We start from the raw sequence: 18,288 nt of genomic DNA on the forward strand, positions 1-18,288 counted from the left end.
AGGCGATCAGGGTTCGATTCCCAGTTGGGGCACATGCCCGGGTTGCGGGCTCAATCCCGGGTGGGGGCGTGCAGGAGGCAGCCGATCAATGACTCTCTCATCATTGATGTTTCTATCTCTCTCTCCCTCTCCTTTCCTCTCTCTGAAATCAATAAAGATATATCTAAAAATAAATAGATAAGAAAAAAAAGAAAAGCTAACAGGTGCCAGTTAGGACGTGGAGCCTGGAGCCCATGCGCTGAGCACTGCTGGTGGGACGAGAGACCTAGCTGTCGCTGGGGAAACAGAGGCAGCTCTGCAACATGCTACAGTTACCATGCGATCCAGCAGCTCCAAGACAGGCCCAGAGATGCAAACAAGTGTTCCAACAAAAAGCTGCAGAACATTCATAGCAGCTCTGTTCTGTAGCGAAAATGTGGAAACAATCCAACTGACCATCAGCTGGTGAATGGGGAAAAAAGTGGCCTATCCATAGAGCAGAATATTATTCATTCACAAGAAGGAATGAAGTTCTGATATTAGGCTCAGTGAAAGAAGGCAACACAAAAAGGCCACAGTCGTATGACCCCATTTCTAGGAAACGTCAGGAAGAAGTAACCCATAAATACAGAATGCAGATGAGTGGTTGTCGGGTTGGGAGGGGTGACAGGACTGACGGGGAACAGGCGCAGAGTTCTTCTTCTGGTGATGACAATATCTTGGAACTAGGCGAAGTGACAGTTGTACTACTGTGAATACACCAAATGCTACTGAATTGTTCACTGTAAATGGTTAGTGTTAACTTTATGATGTAAATTTTACCTCAATTAAAACAACAACATAATAAATTACTTTTAAGAGCAAACACCTTTGCCTTGGGGGGGCAGGGTGGAGGGGGTAAATGGGGGGAAAAAGGAGGGACATCTGTAATACTTTCAATAAAGGTAAATTTTTTTTAAAAAGAGCAACCACCTTTGCCTTCCCCCATTTCTGATAATTCAGTCCTAAAGCCCAGTCCAGCAGGAAGGGCAGCACCAGAGGCAGGGACAGTGTCGGCGCACACAGGGAGACGGAGCAACCATGCAGAGGGGTGCCTGGTGTAGGAGTCCAGAACCTGAGTGAGATGAGGAAGAAAGCCCAGGGAGGTTTCCACAGGCACATGGCAGTGCCTGTGCAGGTCAGGATGCAGGATGACAGGGGTGTCAAAGGTCAAGCATGGCAAAGGGTGTCCGCACAGGGTGTAGCCTGGCGGGCAATGTCAGCAAGAAATAAAAAAGAAAAAAATCATCTGATTTAAGCCAAAAGTTTAGATATTTAGCCTTTCAGATAATAGTTTTATAAATGAGCTACAAATAAGTTATAGGGTGGGTCAAAAGTTTGTATGGGAAATACAATAATTAATAAATACAAGAATAAACTGTTTTGCGCACTCACAACTGTAAACCTATGTTTGCCCCACCCTGTATTATCAGAAGTGACCAATTTTAGATATATTTAGACATACAGTGTATATACATTCAATGTACATAACATACACGTAACTAATGAATTAAAGAAACAAGTCTGGCTTTGATAGAGATGAGACCCAGTAGATCAGAGAACCAGGTGAAATAAAAGAGCTGAAAAAATTACTGATAATGCAGCCCAGAGAGAAAAGGAGTCAGGAAACACGAAAGGCAAGAAGGGCGGGGACAGAATGAGCTGACAGAGCTCTAACCAGAGTCCCAGCAGGGGAAAATAGAAATAAAAAGAGGGTTTCAAAGAAATAATGACTGGGAATTTTCCAGAAGTACTGAAAGATGAAAGTCAGACACACAAAGCAAAGGTACATAAAGCAAGCTAAATAAAAAGCAGCCCATACCTACCACACAGTGAACTCTGAAACACCAAACACAGAGAGGTCCTGAAAGCAGCCAGGTCAGGGGCAACTCACCTGCAGGAACAGCCACACGACCTACTACAGACTCCGGAAGGCAGAGGCGGCCAGAGGAGGGCCTCGACCTGGGACAGTAACCAAGTCCCCTCATGAATGAGGGTTAAAAGGAAATTCCAGACACACAAGGGAGGTAGTTTGTCCTTACACACCTTTACCAAAGGAGCTTCTAAAAAACCCAAAGGAAGTAAAATTACCCCAAAGGCCAAGTCTGAGGCAGGAAAAGGAACTGTGACAAAAGAAACTGTACATACATGTAGAATCGTCTAGACAGACACCGTCTTTAAAATAACGCCTGCCGTTCAACAAAGAGGGCGAAGAACTCCAAGTATGTCAGGAGAGGAGTGGTCAGGGTTGGGGACACTGTATTATTTGGAAAGTAGGTTAAGAAATTAAGCATTCGTGATACAAATCTAAAGAGTATTCTTAAATAAGAGAAAGAGCCCAGCCAGTGTAGCTGAGCGGTGAGCGTTGACCTAGGAACCAGGAGATCAAGGTTTGATTCCCGGTCAGGGCACAGGCCCGGGTTGCGGGTTCAATCCGGGGGGGGGGGGGGGGGGGGGTAGGGCACGTGCAGGAGGCAGCCGATCAATGACTCTCTCATCATTGATGTTTTTCTCTCTCTCCCTTCCTATCTCTGAAATCAATAAAGACTTTTTTTTTTTTTTAAAAAGAGACCAATATTTTTAAAAAAAAGAAAAAGAGGAGAAACAATATATAATTTCTAAGCCAATAGAGGAGAGAGATATGGAATAGAAGGGAGGGAAGAAACCACAATTTTAAAAAAGCAAAAAGAAACAGGTTCTTGTAAGTACAGGAAAAGCAACACAAAAGATAGTAGACCCAAATCTGAGTGTCAATACACAGAAATGTTAACAGACTAAACTCACCAGTTAAAAAATCAATGAGGGAGTTTTTATTCTGACACATCTAAAATGTAAGAATGTAAAAAAGATTAAAAGATAAAAATGATGCCCTGAGAAAATATTAACCAGAAGAACGCTGGGGAGCTACATTCATATCAGGCTGAAACACACGTGATGGTAACAGCATTGTCATCCCCGTGGCCACCATCACCTCAGCAGAATTCACTCCAGGCCAAACACCGTTCTAAGCTCTGGACCTGTGTTCCTTCCTTTAATCTTTGAAAGGGCCCAATGTCCTACACCCAGGTCTATGCCCAAGAGAAATGGAAACACTAAAACTCGAACATGATTGTTCACAGCATCAGTCCACCACAGCCAAAAGGCGTAAAAACTGCAAATGTGTATCAGCTGACAGGCAGGAAAACCAGATATGGTCTTTCCACGTGTTGTGGGCTGAGTGATATCCCCCAAAGTCACGTTGGAGCCCTAACCTCCAGGATCACAACATGGCTGTACTTAGAAATTGGGCCTTTAAAGAGATAAAGGTAAAATGAGGTCACCAGGGTGGCCCTAATCCAATCTGGCTGGTGTCCTTAAAAGGAGATTAGGACAGACACATAGACCAAGGGGCAACCATGTGAGGACACAGAGAGAAGGTGACCGTCTGCAAGCCAAACGAACAGGTCTCAGGAGACACCAACCCTGCCAGCACCTTGATCTCGGACTTCCAGCTCCTAGACCGCAAGAAATAAATTTCTGCTGTTTAAACCCCCTCTGTCACTCGTCTTTCATTGTTCATGCCTATCTTTTATTGTTGTTTTTCACTGATGTTATTTGTAACATGAGAGGGAAAAATCTAATTTTTTAGTTGTCCTTGTTCCACTGAACTAAGAGACTTCTGCACGGTGGTGAAGGTGCCCAGCAATCGCTACATGAAGGGCACCTTTAACAGACACTCGGTGAAGAGAGGGCAGAGCCACAGGCCTGCTCCTGGAAAACTGCACAGAGCCTGCGGCAGTGGAGCTGAGCAGGGACACCTCACAGTGGGGTGTGGACAGGAGGGGAGGGAAACTGGGAACCCTTCAAAACTTGGCTGTAGTTCCAACCCTGAATCACTTTCCCAACCAAAGACAAAGCTCGGTTTCAAGTTTCACTTGAGATTCAATCCGCAGCCCAACCACACTGGGAGGGAAGAGAGGGGCAGGTTTCCCGTCAGATCTCTCCTGTGCTCTGACTATCCTGTGTGTCCTCCAGGCCCAGTCCCCATACCGTGAGGAATCCATTTCCACTACCCCTTGCTCCACAGCAACTTGGGGGCAGGCGTCAGAGGAAGGAGACTGGGGCTTTGTGCCTGGCACAGAGCTGCCCGCAGGCCACACACCCTGAACCTGCTGCTTCCCCCCACAATGCCAGGAGGGAGATGGCCCCAGGTGAGGACGGGGCTCACCAGATGGCCTGAGAGGAAGAGGGGCAGCAGCTCCCTTCCCACTCCCTGAAATAAAGCAGCTCCAGTTCCACAGAAGTTGAAATTGTGGCAGTATTGGAATAAACAAGTGAAAATTTAAGCAGTATGTTACACATCTCGGACTTCAAGTTACGAAGAAAGCCCTCCCCTTACTCCCCAAAGGAAAGTGAGTGTCCAAACACACTCGCACACCTCCGCCAACCTCACGGAACGGCCAAACTAGCACTCTTTTCATTTCTATTATTCAACTGTGGGATAAAGTAACAATCCACTGATAATCTGAGGACTTTTCTGAAGTGAGAAACCAAGTGCATGGCCTGAGACAGATGAGCTCAGCGCCAGCCCCAGCTTCCCAGCACACACCGTGCCAGGCTGACCAGCTCCTGCATTATTGGTCCAGGAAGAGGGGGTCCAGGCCCAGCTGGTAGCCTCCAAGAGGAGGAGGGCAGGGCCTGTCAGGCTGACAGGTTTGCAAGGCTCCCAGGGAGCCCAGAAAAGTCTCTGATCCTCTGATCCTCAAGCCTTGCCCTTGATCCACAGAACGAGTGCCTTAAAAGCAAGACACCCAGTCAAATGACAGCAGCAGAGCTCAGGGCCGCAGGGCAGACTCTGATCCTCACCGAGACCCAGGCAGAAAGGGGGGAAATGTGAAAACCATGGAGTCCCACTGAGAGGACGCTGACTAGGAAGGCAAAGTGCCGCCAAGCGTGCTGCAGGAGCCTGTCAGCTACGGGACAGAGCGGACACCCACAGTCCCAGGGCCATCTCAGAACCACGGCTCCAGGAGCCCAGACACAAATCAGTCAGGAAACCGAGAAACAACCTTCACCAAAGAGCACACGGAGCACATGGAGCTGAGGTGCAGAGAGCTGGAGCGGAGGAGCCCCGGCTGGATTCAGTAGAGGAGGTGAGGACAGCTCCAGCAGGAGACAGCACCAGAGCAGAGAGCAGAGAACACAGAGCAGAGAGCGGGGAGTGGGGAGCAGGGGCTCCCCTTCTATTCTGTCCTCTCAGCAGGGGCTTAGTGAGCAGTGTGGGCACATATGCATGTGCACGTGCACGTCTGCACATGTGTAAGCTGCCATAGAACACTTGAAGCTGCTCTGCCCTCCCGGAGCCTAGAGTCTGCCGGAAGGGACCCCACTGTCTCACCACCGGTTGCTCCTGGGGAAGCAGTGTCCAGCCTGAGTTCGTCCCACAGGCCTGAGCCCCATTCACATCTCACATGACCCCTGAGGGCACAGCTCATGTCTCAGGGAGGCCTGAGATACAGCCTCGGCTCCAGAAACCACCCTGGGGCTGGGCCATGGGTACGGACCTTACGGAGCATACTAGCCTCAAGAACTGAACAAACGTCATCTAGGCAGCTGGATAGGGCTCACACCCTCCAACAACAAAGTTAGAGAAAATGAAATTATGCCTCTGAATTTTCTGTAGTTTTCCTTTCCTCTGGAGTTAGTGCCCCAAAAGGAGAGCAAACAATTATAGTAAGAAATATCTTATTTCCCTGTAAGGTCAGAATGTAAATAATCTGCTTCCTATAAAGGTGTTCTGCTGAGACATGCCATTCCCACCACACCAGCGTGGGCCCTAAGAAAACCCACGGGTGGACACCCCAGCACACCTCCCTATAGACAGGACAACTGCAGCCACCAGGTAACCACCCTGAGTCACCGGGGAGCAAACAGCGGCCACGGGCTTGAGTCAAGCAGTCTGGCCACTGAGCACAGGTGTGAGGACGGTGCTGCCAAAAGGACAGAACGGGAAGAGGCAAGGGGCAGTGACAGAGATGGTGACAGAGATGAGGAACAGGAGCAAGATAAGCTGCCCATGCAGGTAAGCAGAGGGCCAAGCAGAGGAGCTGAACCCTTGCCAGGCCTCACCTTAAAAGCAGGAGAGCAGCGACCCTGGATGGGCTTTCAGGCCACATACCACGAGAGTAACAGGTATCACGTCACAGCAAAGATCTAATGCTGCAGATGGGCCCTGCAGCACCAACACCCCCGGCAGGCAGCGCTGCTGGGATGCCCATCCCTACTCACACCCAGGCCCATCAAGGCCCAAAAGGCAGGAGCTCAACTGAAATTCTGAGCACATGGGTCCCCTGGTCCAGCTTGCAGCTGTCAGCACCAAACAGGGTGGCATTTCCTACCCTGGGCAACCCTTGCGCTGCCTGGAGATCCTGCTCTGTCCCCTCGGACTGGGTTGCTCTCCCAGTGCCATCTGACTGCAAAACAGGTTAACAGATGGCATTCTGCAGAGCTGCTGTGACCAGATGGATAAAGGCGGCAGAGTGCTCAGCACAGTGCCCCCCTGCACCCCCTCCAATAAATGCTCAGGAAGTGCCAACGCCACCTCATCACTCTGCCCGAGACTTGACCTTCTTGGTCAGAAACTCGGTCACAGACCTCCGGTTAACAGTGGATGGCCACACACAGAGAGGGCCAAATCCCACCAAGAGCAACACGAGAGGACTCTTCTTCCTTAAGACATAAGCTACAGGGTCAGGGAAGATGAGCAAGGTGACGCAGGAACCGCCCTTGGGAAGATGTAGAGATGGGCAAGCCCAAGGGACCTGGAACGCAGAGGCTGGGCCTGAGGAGGAGTGAGAGAACAGGACCCTCCCCCCCCCATCCCGATCTACACGCAGAATTCCTGAAAGCATCAAGACTTGTGGCTCCAGATAACTCAGGGGGGGTCTGAAATATGGAGCTGTAGATACATCATGGAAGAAGCACCCCCTCTAGAGGCCCCCCACAGAGACAACAGTTATCTCGCTGCAGGTGTGAGCAGGATGGCAGGGGCACCATGAAAACAGAAAACCTTTGCGGAAGAAATGGACAGATGCAGGGACCACCACCACCTGCCCCCCCCAAATCGTTAAGATCCTCGGATAAATAAGAGACACCATTGTGACTATCACATAAGAATAACATACTTTGGGAAAGGAAAAAAAAAGAGCACCCAGGACAAAAAAACTCCTGGAAACCAAACATTATAACAGCAGAAAAGATTAATTAATAGAAGGGTTGGGAGAGGAAGTCAAGGAAACTGAGAATTCAGATCACAAAAAGAACCCACAGCAGGGAAACAAGCATATCCAAAGACTTGGGAACCACCGTATATGTAAGATTCTAGAGTAGGTAAAGCTACTGCATGAGGGAGAAAACCCGCCTGGTGGCTGGCTGGTCTGGGCCAGGTGATCAGTATGCTCCACATCCCAACAGGGATGTGTTCTCAAAGCTCAGTGGACGGAACTCCTGAGAAAGGGTAGCTAAACACACAGACTCCTGCTGAAGTGCTCAGGGCAAGTGCAGGGGAAGCTCATCTGCAACTGACTTTGAAACAGACGGGGTAAAGGGAAGGCAATGCGGAGCTGAGCAGTAAAGCAAACAGGACATTCACTGGAGAGTCCAGTGTCAGGGAGATGATCTCACTGCCAAATTCTGTATGTTTGAAATGTTTCAAGTTAAAATTTTGGGGTAAAGAATCAGGAATCAAAATGGCATCAAACTTTTCAACAGCAGCGCTGCTGGCTAGATGCCACGAGGACACTTTCAAACCCTGCAGATGAGTGACCCCTGGCCTGGGATTCTCTATCCAGCCAAACTATCAACTAGGTAACAGATAGAAAAAAGACGCTTTCAAACGTTCCCCAAAACTCGCCTCTCTTATGCTCTTTTTCTCGAGAGCCCAAAAACGGGATGTGCTGCATACCAAAATAAAGGATCGGCCCACAAGAGACAAAGTGGGATCCAGGAAGCAGGGACTGCGATGCAGGAAAGAGATGGAGAAAATCCAGAAGGACAGGGAAAGCAGGCGAGAAGGCAGAGAAGCCAGAGAGAAGCTCATTTTCCACAAAGGGAAGTCAACAGACAACACCCAAAACGGAGCAGCAAGGAGATGGAAGGAACGGATATAGCCACAGAGAAGTGGTATTTGGAACCATGTAGGCAAATACCAAAGTACTCAGTCAAGAGAAGGTCCAAGCGGTGCCCTGGGTACAGAGCCTAGGAGGGGAGCAGCCTCCTGCTGAGAGGTGGGCTGGCACCCTCCCCTCAAATCTGAGCACGTGAAGCATGGCCTAGCCTTTCCAAGGGGTGGAAGCTTGGACTTTGTTCCCCCTGAGCCCTGAACCAAGTAAGACTGACCACCCTCCTGGAGGGCCTCTGAAGTGAGACTACATGGAGAGGAGGGGCCCAACTGCCCTCTCCAGGACACAAGGCAAGTGAGTGAAGCCATCCTGTCGGTCCCCCCCCCCCCCTCCCCACGCAGCTCAACTCCACCAGCACCTTCAACGCCCACAGAGCACAGGACTCGCAGGGTGGAGGCCGGCCCAGACTCCCGACCCACATCACCAGACATGATGAAATAAGCTTTAGGGTGGCTTGTTCCCCACAGTAGGCAAGGGGAACAGCAGGGACCTGCTGCTTTTTGTGGCAAGACTTTAGAACCATATTTTACTCTTTAAATTACACAATGTCTAATATGGACAAAGGTAACTAAAAACATTTTTAAAGAATTCAACACAATGGTAAAGCCAAGTAAAATCTTAAGCCTTAAATTTTAAAGAAACAAACCAAAAAAAAAAAAAAAAAATTACGTGGCCTGGGAGGCCCGACCAGCACCGGGAGCGCCACACGTGGCAATGGCCTGAAGCAGCTCACAGCCTCCTCGCCTAGCCACACTCAGTGGGGACAGACTGTCTAAGTGGGGAGGGGATAAAAGGACTCAAAACTGTCCTATTTTTAAAGAAAGAAAAGGGTAGAGAGGGTGTGCAGAGCAGGCTCCCAGATTCCCACGGCAGCCACAGTCCCGCCCGCGGCTAGCTCATCCCTCCTGGTTGCTGGTCCCGGGCAAGCACCGGCAGGCCCCTGCGGCGAGGTGAGCACGGAGACGGTCTCCCTCCCTCCCTCCTGGCTCTCGAGGACGGAGGACAGACTGCGAGGCACAGGGTAAAGGGCGAAAGGCAGCTGACGGTGTCTCCTTCAGACCGGGCAAGGACACCAGAGTACCCGCCTCTGTTGGGGAAGACGTATTTCAAACTAAATGTGGTGTTTACTTGCTGCTCCCTACATGAGCTCAAGCTGCTAAAGGAAGGTCTCACGTGCTGTCTTCATTACGACATCACATATTTATTGGAGTCTGACCTATGCCCTGTTCCTCTCTATTCTAACCGTGAGCACATCTGAACCCCTGTGGTCCTTAACTCCTGGCCAGCACTAACATGGCACTCACAAGCCAAAGCAGGGAGCTGACGGGAGGCACAGCGGTACTCGTCTTGGCCCATGGGTGACGCTGCTCTGAGGCAGCTCGGTGGGTGCAAACACGTGGGAGCAAACACATGAATCGTAGCTGCGGGCAGGAGGAATATCAGGTGCATCTCCAGGCCCTGAGGGCTCAACTCCTCCACTTAAACCCCTCCCACTGGGGCGGCCGCTCAGTTTCAGAGAGCTGCCGGCTGAGACAGTCCTGCTCCTGGGCACTGTCCGCCTCCCGCCACTGCCTCCCGCTCCCTGCACTGCCTGCCTCCGGTAAGTACCTACCATTTCTTCTCAAATTCACCTTTTCTTTCAAAACTACTCTCAGCTGGATCTTAAACTACCTGGCTCAGGCGACTCCCGGGCTGCCCTGCTGTTCTCCGAGGATTACTCAGGACCCAGCAGGTGCATCGCTCAGAGCAGACCATGATTACAAAACTTTTAACAAGGTTACACTGTATTCTCAGCCTGTGAACAAGCTTACTTAAAAATTAAGGCCTCATTTCTACCATAAGACCCATGAAGTTTAAAACAAAACTCAAATTTATATTGCTTATCTGTTCCTCACCTTAAAAATAAGTTTCAACATAAAATGAGATCATGTATATACATATATGTGATTATACAGTTGCTGATTTTATAGTTTCCTTAATTTTAAAACCTTTTAAAGTTTAAAGTAAGTATTGTTTTAACAAAGTTAAAAAGAAACTTCACTAAAGAGAATCCCTCTGTATACAAAAGGAGGATTTTTTTTCTTTATAAAGTTTTTCATAAATTTGTATATAAGAACAATTACTGACCAAATTACTGGCCACATTTGAGCCGAGGCAGACCTCATTCAAGCAAAATCGGTCTACATTTCCTATCCTAATTTTTCTTTTGCATGAGCAAGTCCTTCCCATGCTTTAAACTGGTTTGGTTTTGTTTCTGTGAGGATAAGCGCAGGAGGCACATTGGGCTCCTTGGCTCTGGTGACAGCCGCCGAGCCATAAAGCTGTGCACTCACTGTGCAGAGCTGTCTGTACCACGGGGCCTCCGCTGAAACCAGAAGGAGCCCCTGGTTGTTCTCTGGACCCATTCTTCCAAACCCTGCTCTGGAAACTGCCTTTCTCCCTAGGTCACGGTTGTCCTGAAGGTTACCCTGCATTGTAAAGAACCAAAAGTCTGGGAGGGAGTGGCGGTTAATCACTGGAAAAGCTCAATCAGAGTAAAACTCACAAATCTTGTTCTTGCAACACCCCAGTGGGTAGGCGACAATGGCGTGTCCCTGAGTTATGCAATAACGCCACCTCACAATATCGTAATTATAGCATGCCCTTCAGAACGTTCCACCTGACGGGGCCCTCTGCCAGACAGCTGGACACACCGACGGGAGTCTTGCAGCATGATTTCAGCGCACAAGCTCATGTGCATGCCCGGCACAGCTGCCCAGCCCGGCACAGTAATGTTCCATAAAGTTAAGCTATAATTACCTCTATTGTGTCCTATCAGAGTTCCAAAAAAACCCTTCTCTTGTCTATTTTTCAGAGTTCAAACTCCTTAGAAACTTTTTAAACTTGCCAACCACTCGCTATTCTCCTAAGAACTGGCAGCTACAGTAACTGTCCATACTTAGCAAGCCATCAAAAGACCGAGCAATGGCAGTTCAGTGCTTCAAAAACAGGCAAACAAAGCCCTGTGGCCAACTGAAACCACATGTGGGCAGTTCTGCCCGGACGCTGTGGGGTGAGAAGGCAGCAGGGGGAGAATCGAAGCAGTCAGAGACGCCCTGCTCCTGCTCTTCCCACAGGCAAAAAAGCCAATCAGCTTAACACAAGCAGATGTTTAAAATGCTTGAAAAGTCACAAAAAGGACAGGCACTTTTAAATGAAGTAGGAAAACCTCTTCAAGGGCTCACGGCAGACCTGTGCATGTCTTCAAGCCACTACATCCCACTGTCTTCTGCCCTATGTGGACACTGTGGGCATCAGCTGCTTAGCCTGGAATAACTGAGACGAGGCAGCCAGGTGTGTGGGGGCTCTCCCTGTCAGAGGAGGTGCGTTCGAGAGCAGGGTGTGATGTACAAGCTCCTCTCCGAGGCAGACAGAGACAGCCAAGTGGGAGGGCAGGGGGGTAAAAAACTCGGTCACATAAACCTTCAGAACAGGCAAACCTTGTGAATTTGCAAAGATGCTAAGACTGAAAGCCAAGCCACAGGGTCCTGCTTTATGACTGTCTCACTGTACAGCTCTCTCCAGAGTATTAACTAAGAAACTCTCATCCCCAGAAAAAGGGTAGCGAAACACCTCTCACATCCCCTAGGAAAATCTTCTTCTGAATGCAAATCCATTTACTACAAACAGTTAAAACTCTGCACTGTATTGTTGTGGCAACAATGCCCTTTTCTGGAACACCTGACACCAGCAGTTTTCGTTTTAGTTCCATCACCCTGTAAACCTCACTGGGCAGAGCTCTCAGACGTATAGCTTTCTTTAGGCTGCCCCCTTGAAAGCCTACAAAAGCCACAAGTTGACCCCACTTGTTTCTCTGACATTACTGAACTTTATAGCCGAGTGAACTACGCCCATCTCCGCTGGCACCTGAAGCTGCCGTGTTCCTTCTTTTAATTAGCAATTATGCAATCCTGAGAGGTCAGTTTACCCACAGTTAATGCCACTGCCGCACCTGTGACTCCAGGGTGGGCTGGCCTTCCAGCCACGAAACCCTGGAGTACCCTCACCTCTCAAAACACCAAGGGATCATCCCCTGAAGCCTGTGTACTGTCCCTGTATGTCAACCGGCCAGACAACAAAAACCTTAGGCACAACATCTGAGTAAAAGGAGTAGATATTAACATAAAACAATCATTTCCCAAAGTATTCTTTCAGGTAATATTATATCTTACATATAACTTGCCTCCTATAAACCTTTGAGAAACCTTAACCAACCTGGGTTTATTTATATTTTTGCCTAAAAATATCAGCAATGTTAGATAAGAATATTCTAAACCTCACATCATTTTCTTAAATCTGGAGGGAACTTTCTGCTCAGTTGAGCTCTAGTGTTTTAATGCTCGAGGGGGTGGATCTGAGTCCACTCTCGGTATCACCAGGGCTCTGGGCTCACACCTGATAAACGTTTTGCAACTGTCATCATCTGGATGGTGCTGCTGCAGTCAGTGATGAAATCACCAGTGTTCAGATCTCTGCCATAACACATCCTATACAACCCTGGGAAGCTGACTTGCAGAGGTTCTCACGCCTCCAGAACCAGAGAGCATAATGAGACGTGCCACCACAGGCCCTGCTGACTTATCTGGCTGGCCCAGTGCTGGCTGGAGTCGCTTGATGACGGGCAGCAAGGAAATTGTGCTTTTATCACCCAGAGTGTATCTGCCCCCCAAGGTATGGACTGAACTCGTAAAGAATTATTTCACGTTTTTGCTATAATAAGCGGGGAAATTAGAAAGACGCAGAGCTATGATTACCAGTGTAATTTGCTCAGCTTTGACAAGGCCATGCTGCAGCTCCTGGCTGCACGACTTGGGAAAAGAGGAGGGGCGACCTGGAGGGCAGAGCCAGGCCGATGAATGCCCCAAGAGGGCGGACCCCCTTCTCCAGGGTTGTGGGGCAGCCAGAAATCTCCTCTCATCCAATATGGGTACCTCAGTCCCCTGCTCTGCCCAAACTCTCAGAAGTCTCAGGCATCAGTAAAGCCTCTTTCCACCCACCCAAACTGCCTCAGTAAACAAAACAGGTCTTTGAAAGAGCTGGGTGATAAAATAGCTCCACAGAGGCAGTTTGTCAGTGGGAGAGTGGTTCTTTGTATTTTTAAGAAATATGAATAAATGAGCAGAGAAACCAGTTTGCTGAGAATAAAATCAGACAGCTTTCTTAGAATTTAAGGTATCCAAGTGAAAATTAAGACTCCACCCCTCCCACTTTCCCCTCTCCTCCCACAAAGGGCCCATTACCTCATCTCCCGAGTGTGGGACCCAGGCAGAGATGCAGCTAAGGCAACCACTTTGTGCTGTGAAAGCAGGTCTCTTAGGTTTCCCACACAAAGGCTGCTTTCCTGGTGCATGTCTGCCCACCGTGTGGAAGAGGTGTGTGGAGAAGGTGCTGCTTTGTATGTGAAATCCAACCACACTTACTCAAGCCTTTAAAGCAAAACTACAGCTGAAAGTGCTGTTAAATTGTTTCCTTTGAACAGTACTCTTAAGAAAATACGTAAAAGCTGAAGACCTTTTCCTTCCCCATTTTTATGCAAATGGAGTACCAAGCCTGACTCCCCACACCTCAGGGCAGCCTCCCCCACCCACACGTTTCTCCAGGACGCAGGCATTCCAGGAGCTGGTCCTCCCAGCAGGCACGTCTTGGTTTGGCAGGAGGCAGCCTTAGAGCCCCAGGGTGTGCAGAGCAGCTTCTAAAGGAAATCAGGGCTGAGACCTGCTGTTAAGCCTGGGGTGGTGGCTGGGGAGAGGAAGACCCTCTCGGGAAAGTAACCTGAAGACGAGACACACCAGCAGCACCTGCTGGGACCCAGGGCCTGGGGGAGGGACAGCCCTGTGAGGTCCTGCCTGCCCCTTCCCAAGGACCTGAGTGGGTGCGGCCTGAGGCCTGGATGGCCCAGGGCCCACTTCCAAGGTTAAAGGCTGGATGGCTTCCTACCATGATCCAACCATCTCTAAAACACGCACCACTAACTATGCTTTTTCTTTGACCAAAGCTCTGGTTCTGCCATTTGGAGGTAAGGCCAAGAAAGGCAGGCACCCACCCACTGGCCACACTCTCAGCCGCCCACAGGCATCTGTGTTTGCTGGTCAGGCGGGGACAGGGAGCTACCTGAACCTCTCCACACCGCTCACCAGGTGGGCAATGGAAATGGGCAATGACCAGAACCAGACATTCGGTCACTCACAGGCTCACCTTGACAGCACCTCAAACCATGCAAGTTTGTGGAGCCCACTTCCGTCTGTACTTGAGACAGTGTAGTTACCATTTCATCTGATGTTAGGAGCATTCTGGTGAGATCACATTTCTAAATGTACTTTTAATACCTGCACACAGACTACGTGATTCAAGGGCAGCCCAGTCGAGGAGCGTTTCCTGAGTGTTACAATTACACGTTCCCTGTTCTAAGTGAACACACACGCACAGGGTCAGGCATCCGGCATCACATTCAGCGTAGTAAGACCACGCTGTGATAGGACTTAGGGCCAGAAACTCTTTGGTCGTGGATAGGGCAGGATCCCAACGGTCACTCAGCCACTCAGTCCACAACCTTCCTGACATCTGAGGCCTAAGGTCACAGGAAAAAGGTTCCCAAAACTCAAAGAATGACAGGTATTTTCAGAATTGACACCAAACACTTCACACACCACACTCTTGGCCCCAAGGAAATTCAGGTCAGACTTGAGAAGACAGAAAATGTGGTTCCAAGTAGGGGCTGCTCACCCTGACCCACACCCACAGGGGGCTGGTTACATCTCGTGTCTCCAGGTGCCTTTGCTTCAAACCCCCACTGATCAATGTGAGAACAGGTCTTCTCTGTTGGCCCATAAGTCAGTGTCCTGTCACTAAGGCTCTGCTCCTCCTTTGCAGCTCCCAGTCCCCAAAGGAGCGAGACTTTCTCCTTGGCAGACCTGCACACGTGGAGCTAGCTTCAAATACAAGCAGTGGAAAGGAAAACGAGAAGCAGTGACACTTCTGTAAAACCACCACGTGTGAACTAAATAGGATCCAGCTGGAGCGGATCACCGGGGGGACCAGAGCCTGAGCTGTGAAGAGGAAGATGAGTCTTCTCAAAGAACGGAAACCAAAAAAGCCGCATTATATTCCCAGGCCCCCAGGAAAACCCTTCAAGTACAAGTGTTTCCAATGTCCCTTTACCTGCAATGAAAAGTCACATCTTTTTAACCATATGAAGTATGGTCTCTGTAAAAACTCCATCACTTTAGTATCAGAGCAAGATCGCATCCCCAAGTGCCCCAAATCTAACTCTCTAGACCCTAAGCAAACTCATCAGCTGGACCCCACAGCCAAGCCCACCTCCTCCAAATCTGTCACAAACAGGCTCCCCCACTTGGATGCCAAGCTCCCACTTGGCCTTGCCAAAGATGATGCCAAGGAGAATCTGGAACTACAGATGCGTGGACCCCACAAGGGCCCCGGACAGAAGCCTGCTCTCCTCAAAGAAGCAGAGCACCAGGGTCCAGCCCAAGAGGCCACCACGGGCACCCCACCTACTCTGGAAGGCATCGTGAGGCCCTCTGCCTTCGTTCCCATTGGAGAGCACAGACTCAAAGGGCCAGAACACGCGGAGGCTCCCGAGGCACTGGTACTGCCAAGCCCCACTGCTAAGGCCACCACTTTCCACACCAAGTCTGCATTCCATGCCCCAGCCTACCCGTGGAAAGCTGGCTCACCTTTCCTCCCACCCGAGTTTCCACATAAAATCCCATCCACAAAGGGGTTTGGTGCCCTTTCCCCTTACATGCACCCCACAATTCCAGAGTACTCACCCCACTTTTACACGGAGCACGGACTGGCCACCATCTACTCACCCTACCGACTGGCTGGGAACTCGCCCGAGTGTGACACCCCTCTGCTGTCAGTCTACGGAACCCAAGACCAAAGACATTTCCTGTCTCACCCAGGGCCGATGCCCAAGCACTTGCACCCATCCCCCTCGACATATGACCATTACAGGCTTTTCCAGCAGTACCACTCCAACCTGCCCATTCCTTACGGATTTTACAGACCAGAGTCTGCGTTTTCCTCCTATGGTCTCAGACTCCCACCGGTTGCCAGTATTTCACAAGATCAAAGCTCTCACCTACTAGAAGAAGCTGCCCTGGTCTACCCAGCCTCAAGTCCATCCAAGTTAAACCCTTCCAACTCCCACAAAAAACACACACAATTTGAGAAAGAGAGTCTGACTCCCGAGGCTGAAGACACTTCCAAAGACAGGCAGAGGGACACGGAAGGGACCAAGATGAGCCCACGTGCAGGCAGCGCGGCCACTGGCTCCCCGGGAAGGCCGAGTCCCACCAACTTCACACAGACAAGCCAGCCATGTGCTGGGCTAGGCGACCTCTCAGATAAGCCCAACACGAATGCCCTGGGAAGGCTCCAGCAACCAGAACGGAGCCTCACAGCCTTCAAGCCCGTCAAGAAAAGCACCGAGCACCCACATTCCCAGGCTCCGGAAAACAGAGATGACTCTCCAAAAAGGTAAGAACATTTCATTTCAAAACCTCCAGTCATGCCTCTGGTTGTGCCCAGTTAGCAAGCTTAGACTCGCTCAAAACTTCACACAGTTTTTCTAAGGAACGTCCCTACTAAGCCTTCTCTTCTTTGCCTCTTTCAGCCTCGATGCCATGGATGTCGACGCTCCGCCACAGACAGGAAGCACCTCTCGCAGCATGGAGGCCATGCCGCCCAGCCCAGATGATGGCTCCAGGATAGCCCCACTGAACCTCTCCAAGAAACCAGAGACCAAACCAGCAGCCACTCATGACCTCATGTACAGAGACTTCACAGAGCTGCAGGACGTGCCTCTGAATCTCTCGGTGAAGGACCCCTGCAATGCCCGGACCCCAAGGCCTTCCCTCCACAGCCCACTACCAGAGGCAGAACCCGCCGCTGCTGCTCAGAAGGCCGAGCTAGAAAGTTCTGGGAATGGGCCAGGACCTACCGAGATGAACCAAAATGGCCTTGGCTCTGATGCGGTTCCAGTGACCACCCCTACTGGGAAGGCCCAGGATGCACGGGCAATGGACAGCAGTGACGAGCAGAAGCAGACGGCAGCTGTGGCCCTCTGCCAACTGGCGGCCTACAGCCCAGGCACCGTCCGGGTGGGCGACGGGGAGCCGGCAGCCCAGGAGTCCACTTGCCAACAAGACAGGCCTGCTGTCAGCGCCACGGCGAGCCAGGAGTCTCAGAGTGACCTCAGACCCAAAGGGCAGAAGAGGACAAGCCCACGGGATGCGGGGAAGTCCCAGCAGGGAGCTAAGAAGACAAAGCTGAGCGAGACAGCCAGAGTGTTCACTCTCCGGAAAAGAACTCGTGTGTCTTAGTGCTGGCTCGAGCGGATATGAAGGGCTAGGGCCACACCACCTTTGAAGGCAGGTCACCGAACAGCAAATCTGCAACGGTGCCTTCATTTTTTTATCTGGTCGATTTTTACAAAGCAGTTTTTCCTTCTCAAAAAAAATAATAAAAGCTGCAATTTGGTTCACTTTTTGTAAATATTAAGCATGAATGTTACAAGGTGCTTCCACTTGGGATTGTAAAAATATTTGAATGACTCATACTCTAAGACTGATGAGTGAGACCCAGGCTTTTGTTTTTGTAAAATGTCAAATGAAATAGGTAGGACTAAAAGGTAACTTTTAGGTATAAGCCATGTCATAGAAAGTCATTTAGAAATACTTTTCTTATAAGTATCTTAGCACTAGAACAAATTGTCTTAATTGCATTATTAAACCTGTGTGTTTTGAAGTAAAAAACAATTTCTGGAAATGCCAGAAAAGCATTCTCAGTACTAGCATTAAAAACATTGTGATTTGTTATGACTAAATAATACACAAACATCAGGAGGCTATTTATACAAATAATTTATTTCCATTAGAGAAAATATATGATGGTGAAGCTGTTATCAATATACTCTACTCCACACAATGTCAGTGAATTCTGACTCATCCAGACTCCTTCTCCACTTCCTAAAATGATGTATATATTGTCAATTTCCCAATAAACTCAGATGAACTCTAAGGATACACAAAATGAAGACAAATATGAA

General features: G+C 49.6%; 2 protein-coding genes across 2 annotated transcripts in view; one reads left to right on the forward strand and one right to left on the reverse strand.

The window, feature by feature from the left end:
• The window catches only part of TBCD (tubulin folding cofactor D), a 114,366-nt gene that overhangs the window by 59,748 nt on the left and 36,330 nt on the right, over nucleotides 1–18,288 (reverse strand). The gene's annotated exons all lie outside the window — the stretch shown is intronic.
• ZNF750 (zinc finger protein 750) lies at nucleotides 15,176–17,723 on the forward strand. Its single transcript, XM_081162740.1, has 2 exons — nucleotides 15,176–16,718; nucleotides 16,855–17,723. The coding sequence occupies exons 1-2, from the start codon at nucleotides 15,277–15,279 to the stop codon at nucleotides 17,561–17,563; spliced, it is 2,151 nt and encodes a 716-aa protein (XP_081018866.1). The 5' UTR covers nucleotides 15,176–15,276; the 3' UTR covers nucleotides 17,564–17,723.

The sequence above is a fragment of the Miniopterus schreibersii genome, assembly GCF_964146895.1.
Source record: "Miniopterus schreibersii genome assembly, chromosome: 16".
NCBI classification, from domain to species: Eukaryota; Metazoa; Chordata; class Mammalia; order Chiroptera; family Miniopteridae; genus Miniopterus; species Miniopterus schreibersii.

Coding starts and splice junctions, on each gene's coding strand:
- ZNF750 (XM_081162740.1), top strand. CDS start 15,277: ATGAGTCTTCTCAAAGAACGGAAACCAAAAAAGCCGCATTATATTCCC. Junction 16,719..16,854: donor AGAGATGACTCTCCAAAAAG/GTAAGAACATTT, acceptor TGCCTCTTTCAG/CCTCGATGCCATGGATGTCG.